Source organism: Suricata suricatta, chromosome 13 (genome assembly GCF_006229205.1).
Source record: "Suricata suricatta isolate VVHF042 chromosome 13, meerkat_22Aug2017_6uvM2_HiC, whole genome shotgun sequence".
Classification (NCBI taxonomy): Eukaryota; Metazoa; Chordata; class Mammalia; order Carnivora; family Herpestidae; genus Suricata; species Suricata suricatta.
The window spans coordinates 13,185,463-13,207,422 of NC_043712.1; the positions used below are offsets into that span (position 1 = coordinate 13,185,463).

Here is a 21,960-nt window from a genome sequence, read left to right on the forward strand (position 1 = left end):
AAAAACAAACAAAAACAAAAACACCAACCAAATCATATATACTGGATGCTTACAATGTGCCAGGCACTTTATGAACGCTACCTGCTACCTCGTTGAATCTTGCCAACAACTAATGACTGAGACAGAAATAACTTGCCCCAGGTCACAGAGCTGACAATGGCAAAATGGGGATTGGGATCATTTTACACCTTCCTGGGCTCTCACCACTACCACCTGTATTATCTTCCTTTCCCACCAACATGGCAAAGTCACAATCTCAATCTGCATTGCAAACATAGGTCCTAAATTCTTCCCATACTCTCCTTATAACCAGACACTGAATGCCCTGGTGTCAATGGGTTCTTTGTTCCTGGAAGGATTATAAGCTTTGGAAGACAATGACATGCCAGAGCTTCCAATGATTATACACTGACTTCCAGCCCACCAAGTGCAACTGACTCACTAGGAATCAGTACAACAAAACTAAAACTGAACAATTTTTTTACTTTGATGAAACATTTCTGGGTGCTCTGGGTGCTTTGCACATATTTCCCTATCAAACACTAGTACAAACAGCTGAGGCATATTCAGCTAATCTAAGGATTAATGCCTGTCTGGGTGTCACTTGTCATTTCTTAATTCTGGAACTGATTTACCTTAAATTGTATGAATATTCTCACCTTCAGTAAGCTGTTGTTCAAGGTCCTTAATTTCTTCAGTTTCTTTGGCAATTCTAGAAAGTATCTCATCCAAACGGCTTTCAAGTTGTTTGTACTGCTTGTTCATGACGTCAAGTTGTTGTTCTTTACCTCTTTTCTGAGCCTTCATATGGCACTGCATTGAAAAAAAAAATCAACAAAGTCCTGAGTTCCTTATACTCGGAAAAAAAAATAATGCTTACCATTTCTAAAGGCAGAATGGAAAATAAAAGGTAACAACTTGAGTCTGTGTCAGGCCTTGTGTTGTTTTCACACAAGTGGTTTTCATTTAAACCTCATGATAACTTGATCTGGAAATCACCTCCATTTTACAGATACGCAAATTGAAAACCAAGGAAGTTAAATGATTTTTCCGAGGGTACAGCCCCAAGGTAATGTGGGCAAGCTCAGTGTTCTTTGTGGTGCATTAAAAACCAATTAAAACTGGCTTCCAAAAAGTTAACTGATTTTTATATTCACATCCATAGAAAGTGACTGATTCCAAAATGTTAACAAGAATTATATCTGGGTGGAAAGATTACAGATTTTTTCTTTTTGTATGAATATTTTTGGTATTAAACATTTTGTAATAGACAATACCTTTTTAATCAGAAAAGCACATTGAATATACTTTTAAAAAAAGGTTTCTTAGGGAGAAACAGAGACATGGAAGAAATACTTAGAATTCAAGCTTATTTTTGATTCCTTAGACAAAGAAACACTTGGCTTTTAGGTTCAATAACCTGGGAGCTGGGACCTCCACCATTCAGCCCAGTCACTCTCAACATGGAGGGCCATTCGGAGGCACACTTCTCTAGCAAGACAGAGCCCCTGGTGGAAAACAGAGCCTTCTCCTATTCACACAGCCACTCACACCCTGACAGCCACCGCATTAGGGAGCTACAGTCAACTGAAAACTGGATTGTACTTCCAGGTGCGCTCAGGGGGAAAAAAAACCATACAAACAACAGAATCAATGTCTGGTTTAACCCTTTTTTTTTTACAGGTGAAAACGAAGTCTCACATCTACCAATGACTTGCCCAGGTCTTCTTAGAAGCGAGCACCTGTTAGAGTGGAGACAAAGTCATTCTCCAGAGAACCTCTGCCCTCTCACTCACACCCTCAGGGCCCCAGTTTGGCCCCACAGGATCAGAGGAACAGAACAATAAACCGCTATAACTGTATCAGGAGAAAGAAGTGTGTCACAGGCAGAACAAGCGCTACAAGGCTCTCACGTCTCATACTCAGTTAATTATAAAGGAACGTTTCTCAAATTTACATGTCTGCTGCCACCAAAGCCAAGAAAGAAAAGTCTCCTCCTTTTGTGAGGAACAAATGAATGGCAGCCTAGTCACAAGGCTTTTGTTTTACTATTATAAACTTGATGGGATTTTCAAAACTTTTCTTTCTCTGCCCTCCTGATACTCATCTGAAATCTTTCTGCAAAGTACAGATAACAGCTTAAATTCTAAGTAAATTTAAAATTTTTATGGCTCATGAAAGAATTAAAAAACAAAAAAACTCCTGCATTCATGTCTCTATCAATAAACCTTTAAAATTCACCATTAAAAATTCTACTGAAATCTCTTTACATGAAGGACCAAAAAAAAGATTCAATATGCCAACGATTTGCATTAAACACATGGGAGCAAAAGTAGATTCTGCGATTTTCACAACTGTGGCGCTCACAAGAGTTATAAAAACAGGAACTTACATCTCTGACTCCTCCTTCTTTCAAGTCTTTTGCACAGAGAGAGAGAAAAGGATCGTACCTTAACTTAACATTTGTCCTGTTAAAACTGAGCCGTTGAGAACAGGGAAACTGTGGGCGGAACACTTTCTAAAGCTGTTTTCAAATTCACGTGCACTTCCCTCTCTGACAGCCACATTTTTGTCAGCGGCTCCGAGTCTCTGGAACTTCCCAAGGTTTCAAACCACAGTCACGGCGGAGAGTGAGCGGCAGCCCAGCCCGTCCAATCACGAGCAGCCTCTGCGGGCAGGCCCCACCCTCCGTGCTTTAAATCACAACACAGGAAGCTCCCGAGGGCCAATCACGCACAACCTCTGCAACAGATTACTACAGGCTAATTCCCTCCAGAGAACAGTCAGTTACCTTTTGCTTCCACAGGGCATTGCCAGGTAGGGAAGAACAACATAAACCTTCCTTTATTATGTTTGCTGCTGTGGTGTTTGTGCCTCTAGCTATGCACATTAAAAAAAAAAAAAGCGAAAATGGGATTTGATTTTTAAATAGTACTTTTTCCTTTTGAAACCTAGTTAAATGCTTATGTTTGTTGAAAACTTGACTATGTCTCGCTCTTAGCTGATTTTAAAAATAATTAATCTCCGTACACCTTTAATTCCTTTGTGGGGAAAGGGACATTGTGGTAACATAGCATGGGCTCAGCCTCTTCCTAAAAAGCAAATCGTTTCATCTTTTCAAATCACATTTTCGTCTTATGCAAATTTTTATAAAATGTCCTCACAATATGAATGCTGTGAAGAAGTTCCTCACAAAACCCCAGCATGACAGAAAACATCACTGGCACTTAACATATTTGTTTTCCATCATATCTCAAAGTCACACACTGTTTTCTAATCTCTCAAAAGCTTTGACTTTTAAATTCCATTTGCTACTTGGAAAGATACTCGATCTGCTTAGATAATAAAACTTAAGTGAATAAAAGTCTATCCATACCTACAGAAAAGTATGCTGGGATCCCACTCCTGATTCTTTCCTTCTTGCTATAATGTTTCTACTTGGTAGGATGTGAGGCCTAACAGGAGCCTAAACCTAGCCAAGAAGGCAACTTTGCGCAAATTTGAAAAAAGCCTCTGGCTCTGGGTGAACAAAGGAAAAAGAGACATCCTCTGGTGCTTTGGCTAAAGCTGTAACCTTAGAAAGGAACTCGCTTTAACAATACCAAAAAGGAACCTTAAATCAGGCTTGTATGTTTCCTCTTCACTAGCAGAGACTGATTTTGACTACCTTCAAAATGTAGATGCCATTCCTGTCTCTCACTTAACTCCTTTCTCTATGCAATTCTTTCCAGAAATCCAGAAAGGATTAGACTTCCTGTCTGCGAGATTATCAAAGTCATTTGTTAAAAACAAACATACAATCTAGGTTCTAATTAGACTCATAGATCACGGATCTGGATGGAGGGGACAGCAAAAGAACTCTGGGTAGTGCCTATAAGCCGGTTCCTTCCTACCCTCCGGGATGCAAACATCCATAAACAGGGCTGGCCCCTGGTGATACGCATAAAAGGTAGGATATAATTTCTGTCCTCAGGAGCCTTACACGGGATGGCAGTCTTCCAAACAAATTAATGCAACAAAGATATTATCGACCAGGGGCGCCTGGGTGGCACAGTTGGTTGGGCATGACTCTTGATTTCAGCTCAGGTCATGATACCGCCGTTGTGAGTTTGAGCCCCAGGTCAGGCTTTGTGCTGCCAGTGCAGAGACTGCTTTGGAGCCTCTCCCCTCTGCCACACCCCCTCCGCTTTCTCTCTCAAAAATAAACTCAAAAATATATATTGACCATATGACATATTACTTGAAAATCTCAAATTTTTTCACATAATGAAAATTCTTTATTTAATTAAGTCCTCTTTTCGTTTCAATTTTAATAGTCAGTCTTAGGCTTTTGTTAAAAAACACCTTATGTCTGAATGATAAGGTTACCTCTTCTCAAAGTTAGCTGGCCTGCAAAAATAAATTATCTATGATATTTTATTAAAATGTTTAAAGGGATAATTAAATAACTTCACAAATATTGAAAGTAATTATAGGATATTGTCTTTACATGTTAAATTCTATGATTTCTCTTAATCAAGAGATTTTAAAGTTCCTTTAAAATATAACATTATTATTCAAAGTATACCAGTAAAATATGCAGGATTTTTTTTATTTCTATTTTTACCAATATTGGGTAAAATGTGAGCTATTACTTAGACTTCTCAGAGGCAGAGACAGCCTAACTCCATCATGCAGCCACCTGGCCACCTATGCCACACAGGAGGACACACTCTAGAAAAATGTTTCCTTTTTAAGGAAGAAACAAAACAGTATGAAACAAACAGCTTTGGTGGAATATTTACATATAGGACTAAAGGAGAAGTAGCTAAAGGGCTCAACCCTTCTCAGCTCTCCCATCTCACCGCCTTGTTCTTAAGAAAATAAGGCAAGAAAAAAGAAAGGGTAAAGGTGTGGACAGCACCCTGGAGCAAGTTTCTCTTGATTTGAAATACAATGAAATTTAGCCACTTAAAAAATAAGTGTACCATGCATCTATCATTCTAGTAAAAGCTATCTCCTTCAAGCTTTAGGTTACACAGGATTGTGTATACACACACATGCACGCACACAGAGAGAGATATAAAATACACAACCATATATAGGACAGACACATGCATCTGTAAACATATATCGCCAAATCTGTGCGAAAAGACTTTCAGAAAGAACTCTGCAGCTAAAATGAAGAGACATAATTTCTAGGCGGAATGATATTCTAGTCCCCATAGAACAAGCCAAAATCTCTTCATCTGCTTACATGTTTTGGGTCTCTGGAATCCAGGCTGTCTATGGCTACTTGCAGGTCCTTGATCTCGTTCTGCTTTTCAGCAATTTCTTGCCTTTGCTTTTCCATCTGTGTTTCAAGATCCACAACTTCTTGGCGTAATTTATTGAGAAGTTGTATTCTACTACCCAACTGCTTGAAAAGAAGATCTTTCTCTGCTTCTGAAATCTAATCCCCCACACACCCCAAAAGAGAATTAGCAGAGGATAGCAACAGTGATTTACAAATTTAAAGACGATAATTTCTAAAATTCTAAAAGGTATTCTGTGCTCTACCAGTTTTTTTAAGTAGAAGTAAAATGTAAAAGTCATCCAGGCATTCCATTCATCTTACACTTTTATGCTTATTACATGAGGAGAATCTCACTTTACAAAAGTTTATGAAAACTCATAATAGCAGGTAAAAATGAAGTTGACATTCAGCATAAGCAACTTGTAAATTATTAATAATAACAACCATTAACTAATGGTAGTTGACTTTATATAGCACTTACCCTTGTTATTATCAGCAGATCAACTAAAGTAATAGTGTAATGAAAAATTTAGGCTTACATGAACTCGTTCAAAATAATTCTTTTCAAGCACATTTTATAAGCATCCATGTATTTAAAAATTATATACATTACTTACATCTATCAATCTATTTATATAAATTTGGCCAACATGATTATAAAACTTTTTTTTTAAACCATTAAAATCCTTCTTGATGGCGCCCTTCACCTCAGGTCCCACTGTGAATGCAGTGTTAAGCCTCATCTGTCCACCGCCACATTTTGCTGACAATCAGTGTGCACTCCCTCCGCATCGCCTTCGCAGTCCACACCACTAGCATCTCCTGCCTGTACTAGACCGGAGCCCCCGGACACATGGACCCCTCCCCATTCTATCTGTGTCCCTGCCCCCACTTCACTCATGCAGTAGCCAGAGTGACCTTATAAAAACACACGTAGGATCAGCCATTCTAACTTCCTAAAGTCTTTCAAAAGCTTCCCAACAGAATAAAATCCAAACCCCTCACAGCAGTCTGTGTAACCGACAACTCTTTACCCTCACCTTCCACCTCAACTCTCCCGCCCTCTGCCGAGCAACCTCTAGGGTCAAGGTCTGCGCACACTCTCACTTCTGCCTGCGACACCTGGTCCCCTAACTCTGCCTCGCTGGCTCATCATCCTTTGGGTTTCAGCCTAAATGTCACCTCCTCAGAGAGGCCTTTGTGGTCCCCACAATCTAAACTGTATCTTTTTTATTGCCTAACTTTGTTTATTTATTACAACACGTTGTTTAACTGCATTATTTCCTTTTTTTTTTTTTCCTACTTGTTCATTACCTATTTCCTATGCATGTGGGAGGGAAACATACCTATTTTCTTCATCACTCCGGGCCCAGCCCAGACAGGAACTAGCATGTAATACGCTTCCAATAAACTTGAATCAATTTCTCGTTTCTATGTAATTTTTAAATCACAATAGTATATCTTTTAAAAGAATCTACAATTTGGACTCATGTTCTTGCTTTACCTACCATGGTATGAATGCAGTTACCATCAATCATACTTTTGAAATACTGCTTTTTAAAAGTTGCAAATAATTGAAACCTTTTTGAAAAACCATCAAAATAGTTCCTTCTAACTTTCTCCTTATGCAATTACGTCATAGGTTTGGACTGCTTACTTTTTCATGACACACTTTCTGAGAGTGTATCACTTCTTTCTTTTTGTTCACCATATTTTGTATCATTTACATTTTTGGTGCTTGCGTTTGACAATGTTCACGTGCAGTAGAGATGTCTTCTGACTTAATGGGGGTCCCAGAACCTTAAAGGTGGGTAGTGCTTAATCGAATTACAACAGATACAACAGGAAGCAGCAACTTCCCTGGGTAAGGGGGACACTTACCTACTGAACACATCTTTTTACATAAATTGGAAGTCATTTACTTCTACGTACTTTATAAAACACTAAGAATGTCATCATGAATGGAAAGGAAAATGTAATTGGAAAATGCTAGAGCCATAGAGGACTCTGAAAATTGTTACTCCATTAACTAGGCAGCACTGATTTAAAATGTTTTCTGTGGTTATGAAGGGAGAAAACACATTTAATGTTTTGCATTTGCTCTTGCATCACTACTTTGCTTTTACATACTTTTTTGAGCTGTATCGCTTCCTCCAGTTGTTTCAATTCCTCCGTAGCTCTTAAAATTTGTTGTTCTGCCTTTTCTATTTCACCACGTAGTTCTGAAAGTCGAGTTTGTGCTGCAGATTGAAAAACCATGCACAGACACACAAGAAAAAGCTTGAATTCTCAAGTGTCCATGAGATTTTTTTTTCTTCTCAATACCACCTTCTCCCAGTTAAACTCTGTCATTATAGATCACAGAAATAAAATTTAGTAAGTAATTTCTTATGGCAGTTTTCCTCTCAGGTAAATTCTAGTTTCATGATAGGCTACAGAACTATAATTGATCATTTGTAAAATTCTTAACATAAAAGGCGCTTTACTTGTTATGTCCAATACTAAACTCTTCTGAGAGAATACGGATTTTATTGGTGGATACGCACTTCTATGTCACTAAGTTATAATTAGGTTCAACCTTGTGTTTGAGGTAATTACTTGATGATAAGGCTCAAAATCAAGAAACTCAATGCTGAACACTCTTAGGGCTGGGGGTGATCTTCAATCAATTACTCCCTACCTCAAATTTCTAATTTCTCTTTTCCTCCCTATAAAACTGCCTCCTATAAAACCATGAGCCCCTTGAAGCTAGTCTACACAAATATCTGATTTATTTCTGCTTTCCTCATCCACAACGTTGTACAGAATGTATGAGATGGATATCTCAGGTCTGTCTTCTCCCGTCTCCAAGTCAGCCTGTCTACTGGCCTCCATGTTTCCCATTTCGCTACCTACCAAGAAAGATGAGCTACTCCACTGGATTGTGAGGAGCCCCACATTGGACCACGACTATCACTAAGGGGATGCATAAACTCAGATCTGCTTTCTGCTTCCGTATCCATGAAGCTCACTGGGTAAGTGGAGATGCCACTGGCATGGTCTTTGGATTGACTTCTTTGTGACTTGCCAGGAAGTGGTAAGATCCTTTCAATCAGATGTTTTAGGATAGGTTGGGAAGAGTCAGAAGCTGGTCTTGGGCCCAAGCCTGAGGAAAGCACACTGATCCAGCTTATCCAAAGTACTGCTTGAGGTTTTGGCTACATGCACAGTAATCAGTTAAGTGTACTTGCTACAATTATGACCAATTATCTTTGAATGTACAGCTCCAATGGTGAGAAGGACCTGCTGGCGGGTCAGGATTTAAGCATTCTCGGATCCCGTGGACATATTGCCACCAAATTACTGTCAAAGAACCCCATTCTCAAACGTAACGGGAATCATTAAAAAATAATTTGTTCAGTGAGTCACTACTTTTGTTTTAGGTTTTTCATGTAAACAACACTATAATAAATACCTCAGCATGGTTACTTAAAAGAATTAGAAAACAAAATTTGCCTATATATCCAATCTTTTTACATTTTCAAAGAATTTAAAATAACTTTTGTTAACCTGCAGTTATTTTTTTTTCTTTGTCTTCCAGTTGTGCGTCCAGTGACACATGCGCTCTCAAGTTCCCGTGCTCATCTCTGCGTTGTTCTCTTTCACCTGGACCCACCTTCGTGATCTTTATGGTCTGGGCATTTGGAACAATGTAACTCTCTGTAGTGAACATATTTCTCTTGTATCTGGATTTGCCAATGTAAGGGCTTTCATCTGGGGTTTTATCAATTTCGACATACTAAAAGCAAAATAAGTAAAGATTTATGGTTTAATAAGTAACTTCTAAGCAGCCAAGTGAAAAATATAGACCATTTTTTATCTTACTCTTAACATACCAAACAATAACTAAACCAAAAAATGGCCTCAAAGTATTCTTCCTCCTATCTCCAAAGAGTGGATTTAGGTTGGTTGATTACAGAACTGTCTACAGTTAAGTGATATTAGCACTGCTTAATCTCTCAAATCAGAAATTTCAGTGTTTTATTTTGGTTTCTTAGCTGATACGTAAGTAAAATCCTACCTAATAAGTGGTAATAATTGAATTTTTTACAAAATAATATATGATACTGGCTGGTATCATAGATTCCCTTGGGGCTCTTTACCTCTTCTGGAGGCTGCCTTAGCTTACTGAACCAAAAAATTCACTGATTCAAGCAAAATATGTTTACTCCACTGAGATCCTCATAACAAGAAAGGGGAATGGTTATAGTGGTAAAGTCCCTTGAATATTTCTTTCCACCCATCTGCCTTCCCCCAGTCCACTCCTCTGGCTTTAACTTTGGATTACTAAAAAGTTTAACTCACCTCTGATGGATAATAATTTAGTGGCTCAAATTTGGCATCAATTTTATAAAAGGCCAATTCCTGTTCCATCTCATACTGCTTTTGACACGCTCGCATTAGTTCCATGGTCTTCTGTTTTAGCTATTGGTCCAGTTTGATATGAAAAAACACAGTCACTACGTTAGTATAAAGGTATGACGGGATGGCAAGTTCTAATCCTAACTAATAATTAGATTGTTTTAAACCCACAGCAAATGGCAGAACACTCACAGCATTTTATTTTCCTTCTAAAGGAATATACAGAATGAAAAAATATAAAACTATCATTTCATAAGAGATCACATAAAAGACCTTTGAAGTTTATATGCCATTTCAGGATATAATGAATAAAGATTTAAAAACTCATCTAAATTTGCTTTATCCAAACATGAAAATAATTCTGTATCAATTATTTTTAAGTAATCTATTAAGTACCTGATTCCTAATTTTCCAATAATTAACACTAATTGTATTTAACTTACTCTGCAACTTTAATGATCGTGTCAAATTATGGATGGGAATCATACTTGGGACTAATTACAAATGAGTCATAAGAAGGAGTGAGGAGAATGAAAGTAAGAGATTGGTTTTCATTGCTGTACCATTTTTGCTGTATTATCTCAGTGTTCTGAATGTTATTCTTTGTAATAGAGGATAAAGGGTGTAAATAATGTCCATCAGATCCCAGTATGTAATATTACATTTTTAATAAAGTGATTCTACTATAATTACAACATCTTACTTAACTTAGAAATTTTTAGAGCTAGAAGAAAAGAGATCATCCAATTTAATTATCTGAAATATAAATAAAGAAACTGAGTCCTAGATTGGTGAACTGACTTGTCCCAAGTTACATATTAGATTAGTGGCAGATGCTAAATATTTTATCAAGTACCACTACAAGCCCCCTTTCTACTAAACCAACTTGGTGAGTTCATTTCAAAGGTCCACTGAGTGATTTTTGCCTTTTTTTTTGATAGTGTCTGATAGAAGTTACCAGACAAAAACATGCAGAAAAACTTCATTAATATAAAAATGCAAACTGAAGAGAATAAAACATAAACAGACAAGGACATTTTACAAGGCCCAGGAAATCAAAGTCGTGCAGGATTTAGCTTACAGTCATCTCCTGATTATCCATCAAGATGGAAGTAACGCTAACTGGGGTAACGGGTGATCCCGGTTGAGTACTGAGTACTCACAGTGTGCAAGACACGGTGCCAAGCCTTTTTTACATGCGCTAACGAGAATCTTCACAAGTACCTACAAGGTGGTAAGAGCTGCACCAGCAGGTTAGAGAACTTGCCCAATGGCACAACTTGTTGTGGAAGAGGCAGAGTTCAATTCCAAGTCTCCTGGGTTTCAAATCCAACGCTCTGCCTGCGCTACAGGGTGTCCAGCCCCTTCCCCACACTGATGCTTTCACTGGATGCTCGTAAGTCCCTGAATCTCAAGAAAGCATCCCACAACCAACAGCGTCAACTTATCTTGGGCTTCTCTTCCCAAAGATCATTGGTAGTAGGGCCCAAACAAAGGCAACTGTGATGGGATCCACGGACAATGCAGGGACTTGTCTCTGCAGGCAAATAATACAGACTCCGGGCATTTTAAAATTACCTTTGATAGCGCCAGGCTTAGCATTTAGTAAGCACTCAATAAATGGACGCTGAAGAAATACATAAATGAGAGCAAATCAGGAGTCTAAGGACCCGGAAAGTAAGGCTAGTTACGGTACTCGCTGTGGATAACCAAGAGTTGACTGCAGTTAACGTATTTACCAATAAGAAAAATGATAAAAATTCTTTCCTTCACGTTCAAATTCACAGTCCTATGTAAACATTCATTAAAAGAATTACACACACACACAAGCACATTTCTTGAGAAGGCAAGCCAGATTCGAAACTTAAAATGTACATAAGCATATTAATACAAGGTATCATGCAAACCATGGAAAACACAGTGTGCAATTCATCCCTGAAGGAACTACCTTTAAGGAAGAATAAAGAATCGGCAGAAAATGCTCTGCAAGAAACCCAGACAAGGGCTAAAAGGAGAAAAAAGCAAACAGCGACCATCACCTGGAGAACTTTAGAGAGTTAAGCTGTAGTGACAGAGGCTGCTCGTTACTGAAAACTTACCTTAGAAAGATAATGTTATTAGAACCTGCACCATTCCTATACGGACATATTTTATCATCATTCTATGTTACAGATTTACCACCTTCCATTACTTATTAATTCAACTCAAATTATTTTCACATTCATTACCTTACTTCATCCTCACAACTCTGTGACCCTGGCAGGCCTCATAAAAAGACAAAGAGTAATATTAACATTAAAGTTAATTAAAGATAACATTTGTTAGTGGCAGGAGAGGAAGGAGACTATTTTAGTTAAAATGAAGTTTTACTTCATTGTCACTACATTTCTTTTATAGCTTAATTGACCTGCTACCTGAAGAATTATTTCATGAAGCTGGAAAGCATTATATAACTGGAGAAAATATTATCACCAGATATTCTGCAGAAGGTCATGGAAAGTGTTGTTCAAAAGTAGGCTCTTAGAATAAGATCCAGAATTTTATTTGTATAACATAGTATAATCTTTTAGAATAATGAAAGAACAGGCAAAACAGTATAAATTTAAAGAATTTAAAGAAGAAATGCAAAATAGCCAATAAATACATATGCAGTACTCAACTCTCCAACAACTAAACAAAAGTGAAATTAAAGCAATGAGATTCTGCTTTTTTCCTATCATATTTACAAGTTCAAAATAATAGTATCAGGTGGGGAAATGGGCTCTTTCACTCACTGCTGTAGAAGTATAAAGTGGTTGTAAGCTTTTAATATTTACTAAAATTTAACCTGCAAATACACAGTAATTCCACTTATGATTTCTTTTAATTTTTTTAATTGTAGAAAGAGAGAGAGAAAATGAGTGGAGAAGATGGGGAGAGGGAGAAAAAAATCTTAGACAAGCTCCATACTCCGTTTGGGGCCCAATGTTGTACTTGATCCCATGACCCTGGGATCATGATCTGAACCAAAATCAAAAGTCAGGATGTTCAATAAACTGAGACACCTAGGTGCCCCTAAATTTTTTCTTGACCCTATAACCCTGAGACTGAGAGTCACATGCTCTACCTCCCCAGGGCTCTCAACAATTCACCAGGCAAACAGGAACCAGCCCGGTGCCCCAACTTGTGATTTATACTAAGGAATTACTATTATGAATGCATAGGTACCTATACATATAGATTTTTCTCTGTAGCATTGTTTCTTTTTTTCTATAGTAGTTTTGCTTCTAATAAAAGAGTGGAAGCAATCTAAATATTCATCAATAAGAGTAGGTTAAATAAATTATGGAGTACCCATATAATGAAACACAACACAGTCTTTGAAAAAAATAAAGATTGTGTGTATGTGTATATGCACATGTGGGTATGTTTCACTTGGAGAGCTATGATACATATACTGCTTTGTAAAGAAAAGATGCAGAATTAAAAATATAGTTTCTTTTTTATCATAAACTATCTAGGGGTATGTATATTTAATTACATATACATTACATAACATTTTATAAGTATAGAAAACAAAAAGATTATATATTAACATCCAGGGAATAGGGAAGAGAAAGAGTGAAACTTTCATTTTCTACTGTATACATTTGTGTTGTCAAAATTCATTATGAGAAATATATAATAACTTTGTAAATATTTTTTTGTTTTTTTAAATGCCTAATGGTAAAAATAACATAATGGTAAATAAAATTAAAAATAAAATAACATAATGGTAAAAATAACAACATAAAGAAGAACAATGTCTTCTAGCCAAAAATAATGAAAAAAAGCCCAGCAAAAGCTGTTGACAAATAACAAAACATTTATTCATAGCATAAACATAAAAAAGATTAGTAAATTGGGAAAATTAATAAATGTTCATAAATATCAAGTCATACCATGGTAAGTACTATTTTTTATATTTGTGTATTTTTAAAGTTTCATTTATTATTTATTTTGAAGTAGGCTCTCACATGCCCCAAAGTGGAGCTTGAACTCATGAACTCAAGATCAAGAGTCATCTGCTCTATTTGACTGAGCCAGCCAGGCACTCCTATATTTGTCTTTTGTTTTTAAGTTTATTTATTTATTTTGACAAAGAGAGAGTGTGCATGCGCACATGCCAGTGGGGGGTGCGGGTGGCAGAGAAACAAGGAGAGAAAATCCCAAGCAGGCTTCTTGCTGTCAGCACAGAGCGCAACGCAGGGCTGGAGCTCACAAACCGTGAGATCATAAACTCAAGAGTCAGACACAACTGACTGAGCCACCCAGGTGCCCCTATATTTGTATTTTAAATATAAGTGCTGGGCCCCTGAGTGGCTCAGTCAGTTAAGAGGCTGACTTCGGCTCACGTCATGATCTCACAGCCTGTGAGTTCCGCATTGGGCTCTGTGCTGACAGCTCAGAGCCTGGAGCCTGCTTCGCTTCTGTGTCTCCCTCTCTCTTTGCCCCTTCCCCCTGCCCCCCGTCTCTCTCTCTCAACAATAAATAAATATAAGTGTTAAGTGGTGGCCCAAAAAGTTCACTGCTAAAATAAAACTGATTGTCACATTACTTTCTAATGATTAAGTTAATCACCAATCCACTCTACTATGGAATAGAGAGCAACAGAAATATGTACAATATAAGATTACTGATAAGTGTCAGATTATTAATACCACATATAATATGCCTTGAGAATATAGCTGCCGTATTTGAAAACCACCTTCAAATAAGGGGCGTGTGAAGAAATAAACAAATGCTCTGGAACACCTGACTGCAGAGCTGGGGAGGCTGCCCTCTCATGATGTCCTCCTGGTATGTATCATCTTTTTGAAGATTTTCCTAAAGTAATCTCTACGTAGACCCAACATGGGGCTCAAACTCCCAACCCCAAAATCAAGAATCATACTCTTTGGAATGGGCCAGCCAGATGCCCCATATCATCTTTTTTCTCAGGCAAAGAAGAGCTCAAGAAGGAGGCAGTCAAGTATTTGGATTTCAAGTAACAATTTCCATCTCTACACAGAGGAGGAAACCCTTTTTTCTTGCTAGAAAACTGTAAGTGCTTAAGCAGAAATTCTTGTCAACAAATCAAGTCGTTCAAGTCAGCATGCCAATCTTGAAAGGGGGGCGGTGCCAGAAAAAGATAAATGTATCTAGGATTCTATCAGGTATATGATAAATCAAATTCTTTAAGTTACACAAAGAGCAGAAAAAAGAATGGCCAAAAAAAATGCAAAAAACCAGTAGCAATAGCTATTTTTTCCTTCTAGGAAAATAACCTAATAATTTTACCTAATCAAATTCTCTGGGTTGCAAAGGCCTTTACAGGTCATTTAGCCTGGAGTGCTTGGATGGCTCAGTCGGTTAAGCGGCCAGCTCTTGATTTCAGCTCAGGTCATGAGCTTCTGATCAGAAGGTGCCAGACCCAGAGATTTCAGAGGCCTTGAGTCCATGTCCTGTGAGAAATGGCCAAAGCAACAGGGGCATTCATGCTGGAGAAGAAGAGATCTAGTGAGCGATGAAAATTACCTTCAGAGAGCCAAAGGACTCTTTTTTGGAAGAGGGACTCAAGTTACTGACCAAGGTCCCAAAGATAAAGTTGAGAAGTGGCAAATAGGATTATAAGAAAATAGGTTTTCATTTAGTAATAAGAAAGAAATCTCTAAGAGCTGTCCTGAGATAAAATGTCACTAAAACAGGCATACACGCTCAGGGTTTACAGAAAAGGGAAAAAACATTAGATAGGGAGATGGACTAAATGACCTTTATTGTTTTGTTGGTTTTTGTTTGTTTGTTTAAAGTTTATTTACTTGAGAGAGAGAGAGAGAGAGAGAGAGAGAGAGAGAGAGAGAGAGAGAGAGTCGAGAGAGAATCCCAAGCAGTCTCCACACTTGCAGCACAGAGCCCAACACAGGGCTCGATCTCATGAACCGCGAGATCATGACCTGAGCCGAAGAGTCGGCCTCTGAACTGACTGAGCCAACCAGGTGCCCCATAGAGTTGTCTATATCTAATCTATCTAAATCTCTTTTAAAATATCTTTTATTCCTGTTTCAACCGTAAAGCCAAATTATATACAACTTAAACATTACAGATGTGCATAAAAGGCAATTAGAAAGTGCTTTTAATTCCACCCCCCAAAATGTCAACATTTACCATTTTTCCCTATATATACTTGTACTATCATACACACTAGATACATAGCATCATACTTGATATACTCTTTCACAACTTGCTTTTTCCACATAGCAATATGTATTAGCCAGACTTCCATATCAGGACCTACAGCTTACCTCAGTTTAAGAGCAACACGAGTATTCTACCAGATGGATATCCACTGAGGGACACGTTAGCTATTTTCAGTATCTTACTTACATAATATTGTAGCAAATGTATATATGTATACATAGGTACATATATAATATCTTCATACATTCTTGCTACCATTTCTACAAGATGCATTAGAAATGTGTATCATAGGGGTGCCTGGGTGGCTCAGTCGGTTGAGTGTCCGGCTTCAGCTCAGGTCATGATCTCACAGTTCGTGGGTTTAAGCCCCACGCTGGGCTCTGTGCTGACAGCTAGCTCAGAGCCTGGAGCCTGCATCGGATTCTGTGTTTCCCTCCCTTTTGACCCTCCCTTGCTCACACTGTCTCTCTTTCTCTCAAAAAATAAATAAAACACTTAAAAAAATTTTTTTACATGTGTATTACATGTAATAACTATTATATATAACATTTCCAATATATAGAACATAAGGTATGTCCATTTAAATTTGGATAATTTTGTCAATTTGCCTTCCTTTTTAAAAATTTTATTATTTTATTTTTTTAATCTTTATTCTTGAGAGAGAGAGCACGAGGGGGGGGAGAGAGAGAGAGAGAGAGAGAGAGAGAGAGAGAGAGAGAGAGAATCTGAAGCAGGCTCCAGGCGCTGACCTGTCAGCACAGAGCCTGATGTGGGGCTCGAACTCATGAACCGTGAGATCATGATGTGAGCTGAAGTCAGACGTTGAACTGAGCCACTTTGGCGCCCTGTCAATTTGCCTTCAAAAAGTTTTTGCCAGTGTATAGTCTCACCAACAATGTGGTTGTTGAAAACAAATACAAACATCTAGGGGCAGTCTGACCAAGTCCTCTCATGGGGGGCTTCACCATCCTCCTGTTTTGGATATGAACTTCACAAAATGCAGCCCAAGATAGTATTCATCCTTTGTGGAGCCATGTCACATGGTGCACGGTCAACTACAACTTGTAAAAGTTTTGCACAAATTTCTGTTAAACCACATCTTCCCCATTTTATGTTCAAGAAGTTTTCTTTTTAAACCTAATGACAAAGAATTCTCTATCTCAAGAGAATACAGTCAAAACAATGTAAAACATGGGCTTACCAATTCATTTTTCGTGTTTAGGTTACTCTCCAGCTCTTCATAGCTCTGTTTTTGTAACATGGCCTCCTCTTTCAGCGATTTGTTCAACTTATCTTGACTTTTAATTTCCTCAAGAAACCTTGTCTGTGCGCTCCTAAGCTCTTCGGTTTCCATTATCTTCTTTTCCAGGTCTCTTTCCAGTCTCTCTACCTCTTCTGCCAACACAAATGTAATAGTTTCTTGAGCATTACATTCTCTACTTGAAGAAAGATAAGAATATCTCTCAAATAATAGCAGAAGTCTTACAACAGTATAGGTATAATGCTACTTTGAACACTATTCACTCGGTTTTGGGGGGGAAAAGACGATCTCGAGCTAGAAAGTGATTTATACTAAGAGGTAAGAAGGCATTATCATTTGTGTAACAATTTTAAAAGGTAACATTTCACTTCCAAGTATTTCATTCAATTAGTATGCTGGTAAAGGAGGCTTTTTCCAGGTCTCCTACTAAAAAAGAGGCAATACTTTATTTCATATTAGTAATTACACTTTAAAGGATGCTGCAAACATGTCTGCAAAATACTATGTGATCTTAAAAATTCTTCAAAGGCTTCCAACTATGCTTAGGATAGGATCCAAAACACTTACATGAAGAACCGACAAAGCTCTTCGTGATTTGGTCCCAAGTCCCTCTCCAGACTCATTTTCAAGTTCACCCCACTGCAGCCTTTCTGAAGTGACTCTACCTCTTCAGATTTGTGATGCCTCTTCCTACCTACAGGCTTCTAGTCACACCTTCTGCCTGGAACTTTCTTCCTGTATTTCCTACTGGCCTATTTTGTATCCTCCAGGTCTCAGTTTGGAAAGATATTTTGAGAAAACTGTCCTGACTCTATCCTCTCCCCAGGTGAGCTGCTTCCCAGGTATGCTCTTAGGTCACCTTGCACCTCTGCTGTGGCCTTTGTCACCCAGTGCGTCGTAAAATGTGATCAGATGGCGAGGCTGTCTTACTTTCCCACTAAAGCTTTGTAAAAGCAGAAACTGCATGTGTCCAGCTCACTATTGGAGCCCAAGAGCCTTCAAGACTCCTAGTTAATATTCAGAATCATAATCATAAGTAATTTAAACATTTGCCCCAAAACTGTATTTATATGATGACTTTCCTTTGCATTATTTAGATTTTTAATGATTCCAAAACATAAACGTCAGGGTAACAAATATGGAGTTAGAGGATCCAAACTAAGAAAAATGTGCCATATTTTGCAAGTATAAGATCAAACCATAATGAAACTAATGTTTTTGTAAGTCAAAATGAACTAACATCAATTTCAAATGATAGAACACAGACTCATTTCTTAATGCTCTAACTTAACTCTTTCATACCTTCCTCTTTCTCTTCAAGTCTCCCATACTCCTTTCATTTTCTTTCTCAGCTGATGACCTCTTACCTCACTGAGAAATCAGACCCCACCCCTGGGAACTTTTTCATTTTCCCACCACCAAAGCAATAAAACTACCCATTCCTGCACACGTCTTTGCTCCCTTCTGATAAAGTGTCCCTCTGATCAAGAGACAATCATTCCTCTTTTTCTCTGATCCCATCTTGTCTTTTCAAGGGCCATTAGAATTGAGCCATGATTGTCTCTCCTCTTCACTCCTGAAAATTCTTTCTTTCTTTGGTTACTAGGCTTTGAGGTTTACTGCATTCGGTTCTGCCCATTTCCTGGTCTGGAACCTACAAGTGAATTTTTTATTTGACTTAAACTCTTTTTAAAAAATCACTTATTAGGTACTAGGAGAAATTGTGGAAGGAAATTTCAAGTCTTCACCCAAATATCTCCTTCCATTCACTCTTGGATTTATATAATTTAGCATTTTTCGAACCACTCCTTATATGTTGCTCATCTAAAGCACTTCACTGTGTTCATCTTGTTTTCTCTTTATGTCTTAGCAACACTCAACGTAGCTGACCACTTCCTCTCGTGAAATCTTCTTCTTGGGGCTTTGCAACCCACCATTTCCTGGGTTTCCCCTTCCCTTGTTCGCCTCTCTTAGTCTCCTTACATCGCTCACCTTCTTGCTCTTCCCAACCCCTGCCTGACTGAGCCAATCAATTCCAATGAGATTAAATATCTTTGTGCTAACAAAAAATATCTCTAGTACAGATCTCTTTGAACTCCAGACTCACATTTCCAACCCTCTTCTTGGTTGTCTCACAGACATTCAAAGTCAGCACTCTGAATTCTCCCTTTTATATACAATATCACCAACCGATCCACTTACTTAAGCCAGAAGCCTGGGAATTATCCAATTCACTAGAAAGTGTTGCTGATTCTACCTCCAAAACTGATCTGCCACCTAAAGACAGGCCACCAGCTTCTAGCCTAGATTACCATAATAGCCTCCGAACATGTCCCTTTATCTCCATTTGCCTTGCTCCAAATCATTCTCCATCCTGCATTAAAAATCATCTTTAAAAAAATTTTTAGTTCTAGTATTCTTAACATAAGGTGTTATATTAGTTTCAGGTATGCAATACAGTGATTCAACAATTCTACACATTACTCAGTGCTCATCATGGTAAGTGCAGTCTATAAATAATCTTCTTAATATATAAACTGGATTGTGTCCCACTGCTGCTTAAAAATTCTCAATTGCTTCCCATTGCCTCTGAAATAAAATTCAAACCCCAAGGCCCTGTGTCATCTCGCCCCTCCCCTTTCTCTCCCAACTTTTTTTAAAATATTTTTACGTTTTTATTTATTATTGAGACAGAGAGAAACAGAGCATGAGTGGGGAACAGGTAGAGAGAGAGGGAGACACAGAATCTGAAGCAGGCTCCAAGCTCTGAGCTTTCAGCACAGAGCCTGACACGGGGCTCAAACCCATGAACTGTGAGGTCATGACCTGAGCCGAAGTCGGACGCCCAACCAACTGAGCCACTCAGGTGCCCCCCAACTTTTTCTTGAGCGACCCTGCAGTTACACTGTTTCCGTTCCTTAATTTACCAGGGTCTTTCCAGCCTGAAGGTGCAAGCGAGCTGTCCCTCTCCTTGAATGCCTTTGTTTACACCGCTAATCCTCTCCGCCTCTGCCTTCTCCTTATAGGTCACTTCCTCAGAGAGCCATTCCTTTACGTCACTTTCCCCAAAAGTGTGTCCTCCTGTTACTTTATCTGAGTTCGCTCACTTTTTGTCTGTCTTTTTCACTAAACCACAAGCTGCCTGAAGGCCAGTACCATAATCTGTTCACCATTGTATCCTCAGTGCCAAACACAGTGCCTGGCTCACAGTACACGCTCAATGGATATTTGCTGATTCTCAGTAATGTTAATGCAACGTAACTGTTGTATAATGATGCTGTCAATTGATTCATGATGCCATTTTCCACACAAATTTTAGCAGCATTATAAAGTTCACACGTCCATATATTTTTCTGGATAACTTCTGAAAATAAATTCTTCCCCCACCCAAACTTAGTTTTTTAAAAATGTTACCTAAACTGAATCTCTCAAAAGCCTCCTGTCTGTCCGGAGTAGTTACTGGCTGACCTTCCAAACTTTCTAATGAGCGAAGGTGGAAAATGGTAAACTGGATGTAATGAGGAAGGGTCGCAACTGGATTTTCAAGTAGGATCAGAGAAGTCAAATCTTGAAGTGGTTTCAACTTGCTTACATCTTGGAGCTGAAAGGATATATAACATTAGTATTAGTGTAGATTAATTTTAAAGTAATAAAAATGTACCCAAAGGAAATAAGAGATCAAGAAAATTGCTATCAATGTGGCAAGGAACCCATGGTCCTGTGCACAGAATCCATTATCCAAAATTGGTGTAAGGGGAGGAACAGAAAGGGAGTGTTTGAGTACCAGAGTGTATCAGAGCAGTATTAGGCATTTTCCATAAACCGTTTCATTTATGACTCCTCACAACAGCCTGTGGTTTAAATACCATCATAATTTTGTAGATGAAGGTTCAGGGAAGTTAAATAACTTGCCCAAAGCTCAAGCTTATAAATGAACAAAATAGGACCTGAATTCAAGTCTGTGTAACTTAAAACCTATTATCCTTTCACTATACTGACTGAACGTATCAAAAATATAAATGGCTATAAAAAAGATTTTGGTAAATCTTCAGTTAACAGTTATAATTGATAGTTAAAAGAAATAAGAATATGGAGGGGATATTCACATTTTTGAAGTATGATTTTTATGTTTATCCAAAGAAGGAATTTTAAAAGGCTGAGAAAGACTATTTTTTTTTAAACTTTTTAACATTTAGTTATGTTTTGAGAGAGAGAACATGAGCAAGAGGGAAGGAGGGGCAGAGAAAGAGGGAGACACAGAATATGAAGCAGCTCCAGGCTCTGAGCTGTCGGGACAGAGCCTGACCCGGGGCTGGAACCCACAAGCCATGAGATCATGACCTGAGCTGAAGTGCGACATGTAGCTGACTGAGCCACCCAGGTGCCCCGAGAAACACTATTTTTAATAGCTAGTACAAATAAATCTCCTCTCGCAAGTGAATGTATACCACTCTTACTGATGTCAATGTCAAATACAAACTGGGATCAAAAAGTCATGCAAAATGAGAAATGATAATAAATATTTAGTGAATGATTTTCCTGTTAATGTCAGCTGACACCAAATACTATCTAGAAATCAACTATTTTGATAAGTATTTTTAGCAAATTTTAGATTCACGGCTACCACTTTCCATCACTCCAGGAGCCCCAAGAGCTCCAAAGTGATGCCGTGCAACATGGTACAAGGTGTGGGCTCTGAGGCTGTTGGGCCGTGGCAGTGAAATGGTACAGCCACCTTACCACAACTTTCCAAAAGGTGAAATAAAAGAGCATAGATAATGTGAATTGCACACCAATTAAACAGATGTTGATTATCATTATTGGCTTC

The 21,960-nt window shown here is 38.2% G+C and overlaps 1 protein-coding gene across 1 annotated transcript in view; it reads right to left on the reverse strand.

Moving 5' to 3' along the window:
• CNTRL (centriolin) overlaps positions 1 to 21,960 on the reverse strand; it is a 74,601-nt gene that overhangs the window by 40,811 nt on the left and 11,830 nt on the right. The window contains exons 6-12 of the mRNA XM_029919625.1: positions 20,547 to 20,733; positions 17,073 to 17,266; positions 9,620 to 9,739; positions 8,825 to 9,053; positions 7,406 to 7,515; positions 5,237 to 5,431; positions 660 to 813 (exon numbers count right to left, since the gene is read on the reverse strand). Coding sequence (XP_029775485.1) covers positions 660 to 813; positions 5,237 to 5,431; positions 7,406 to 7,515; positions 8,825 to 9,053; positions 9,620 to 9,739; positions 17,073 to 17,266; positions 20,547 to 20,733 — 1,189 coding nt within the window. The remainder of the gene's footprint in view (positions 1 to 659; positions 814 to 5,236; positions 5,432 to 7,405; positions 7,516 to 8,824; positions 9,054 to 9,619; positions 9,740 to 17,072; positions 17,267 to 20,546; positions 20,734 to 21,960) is intronic.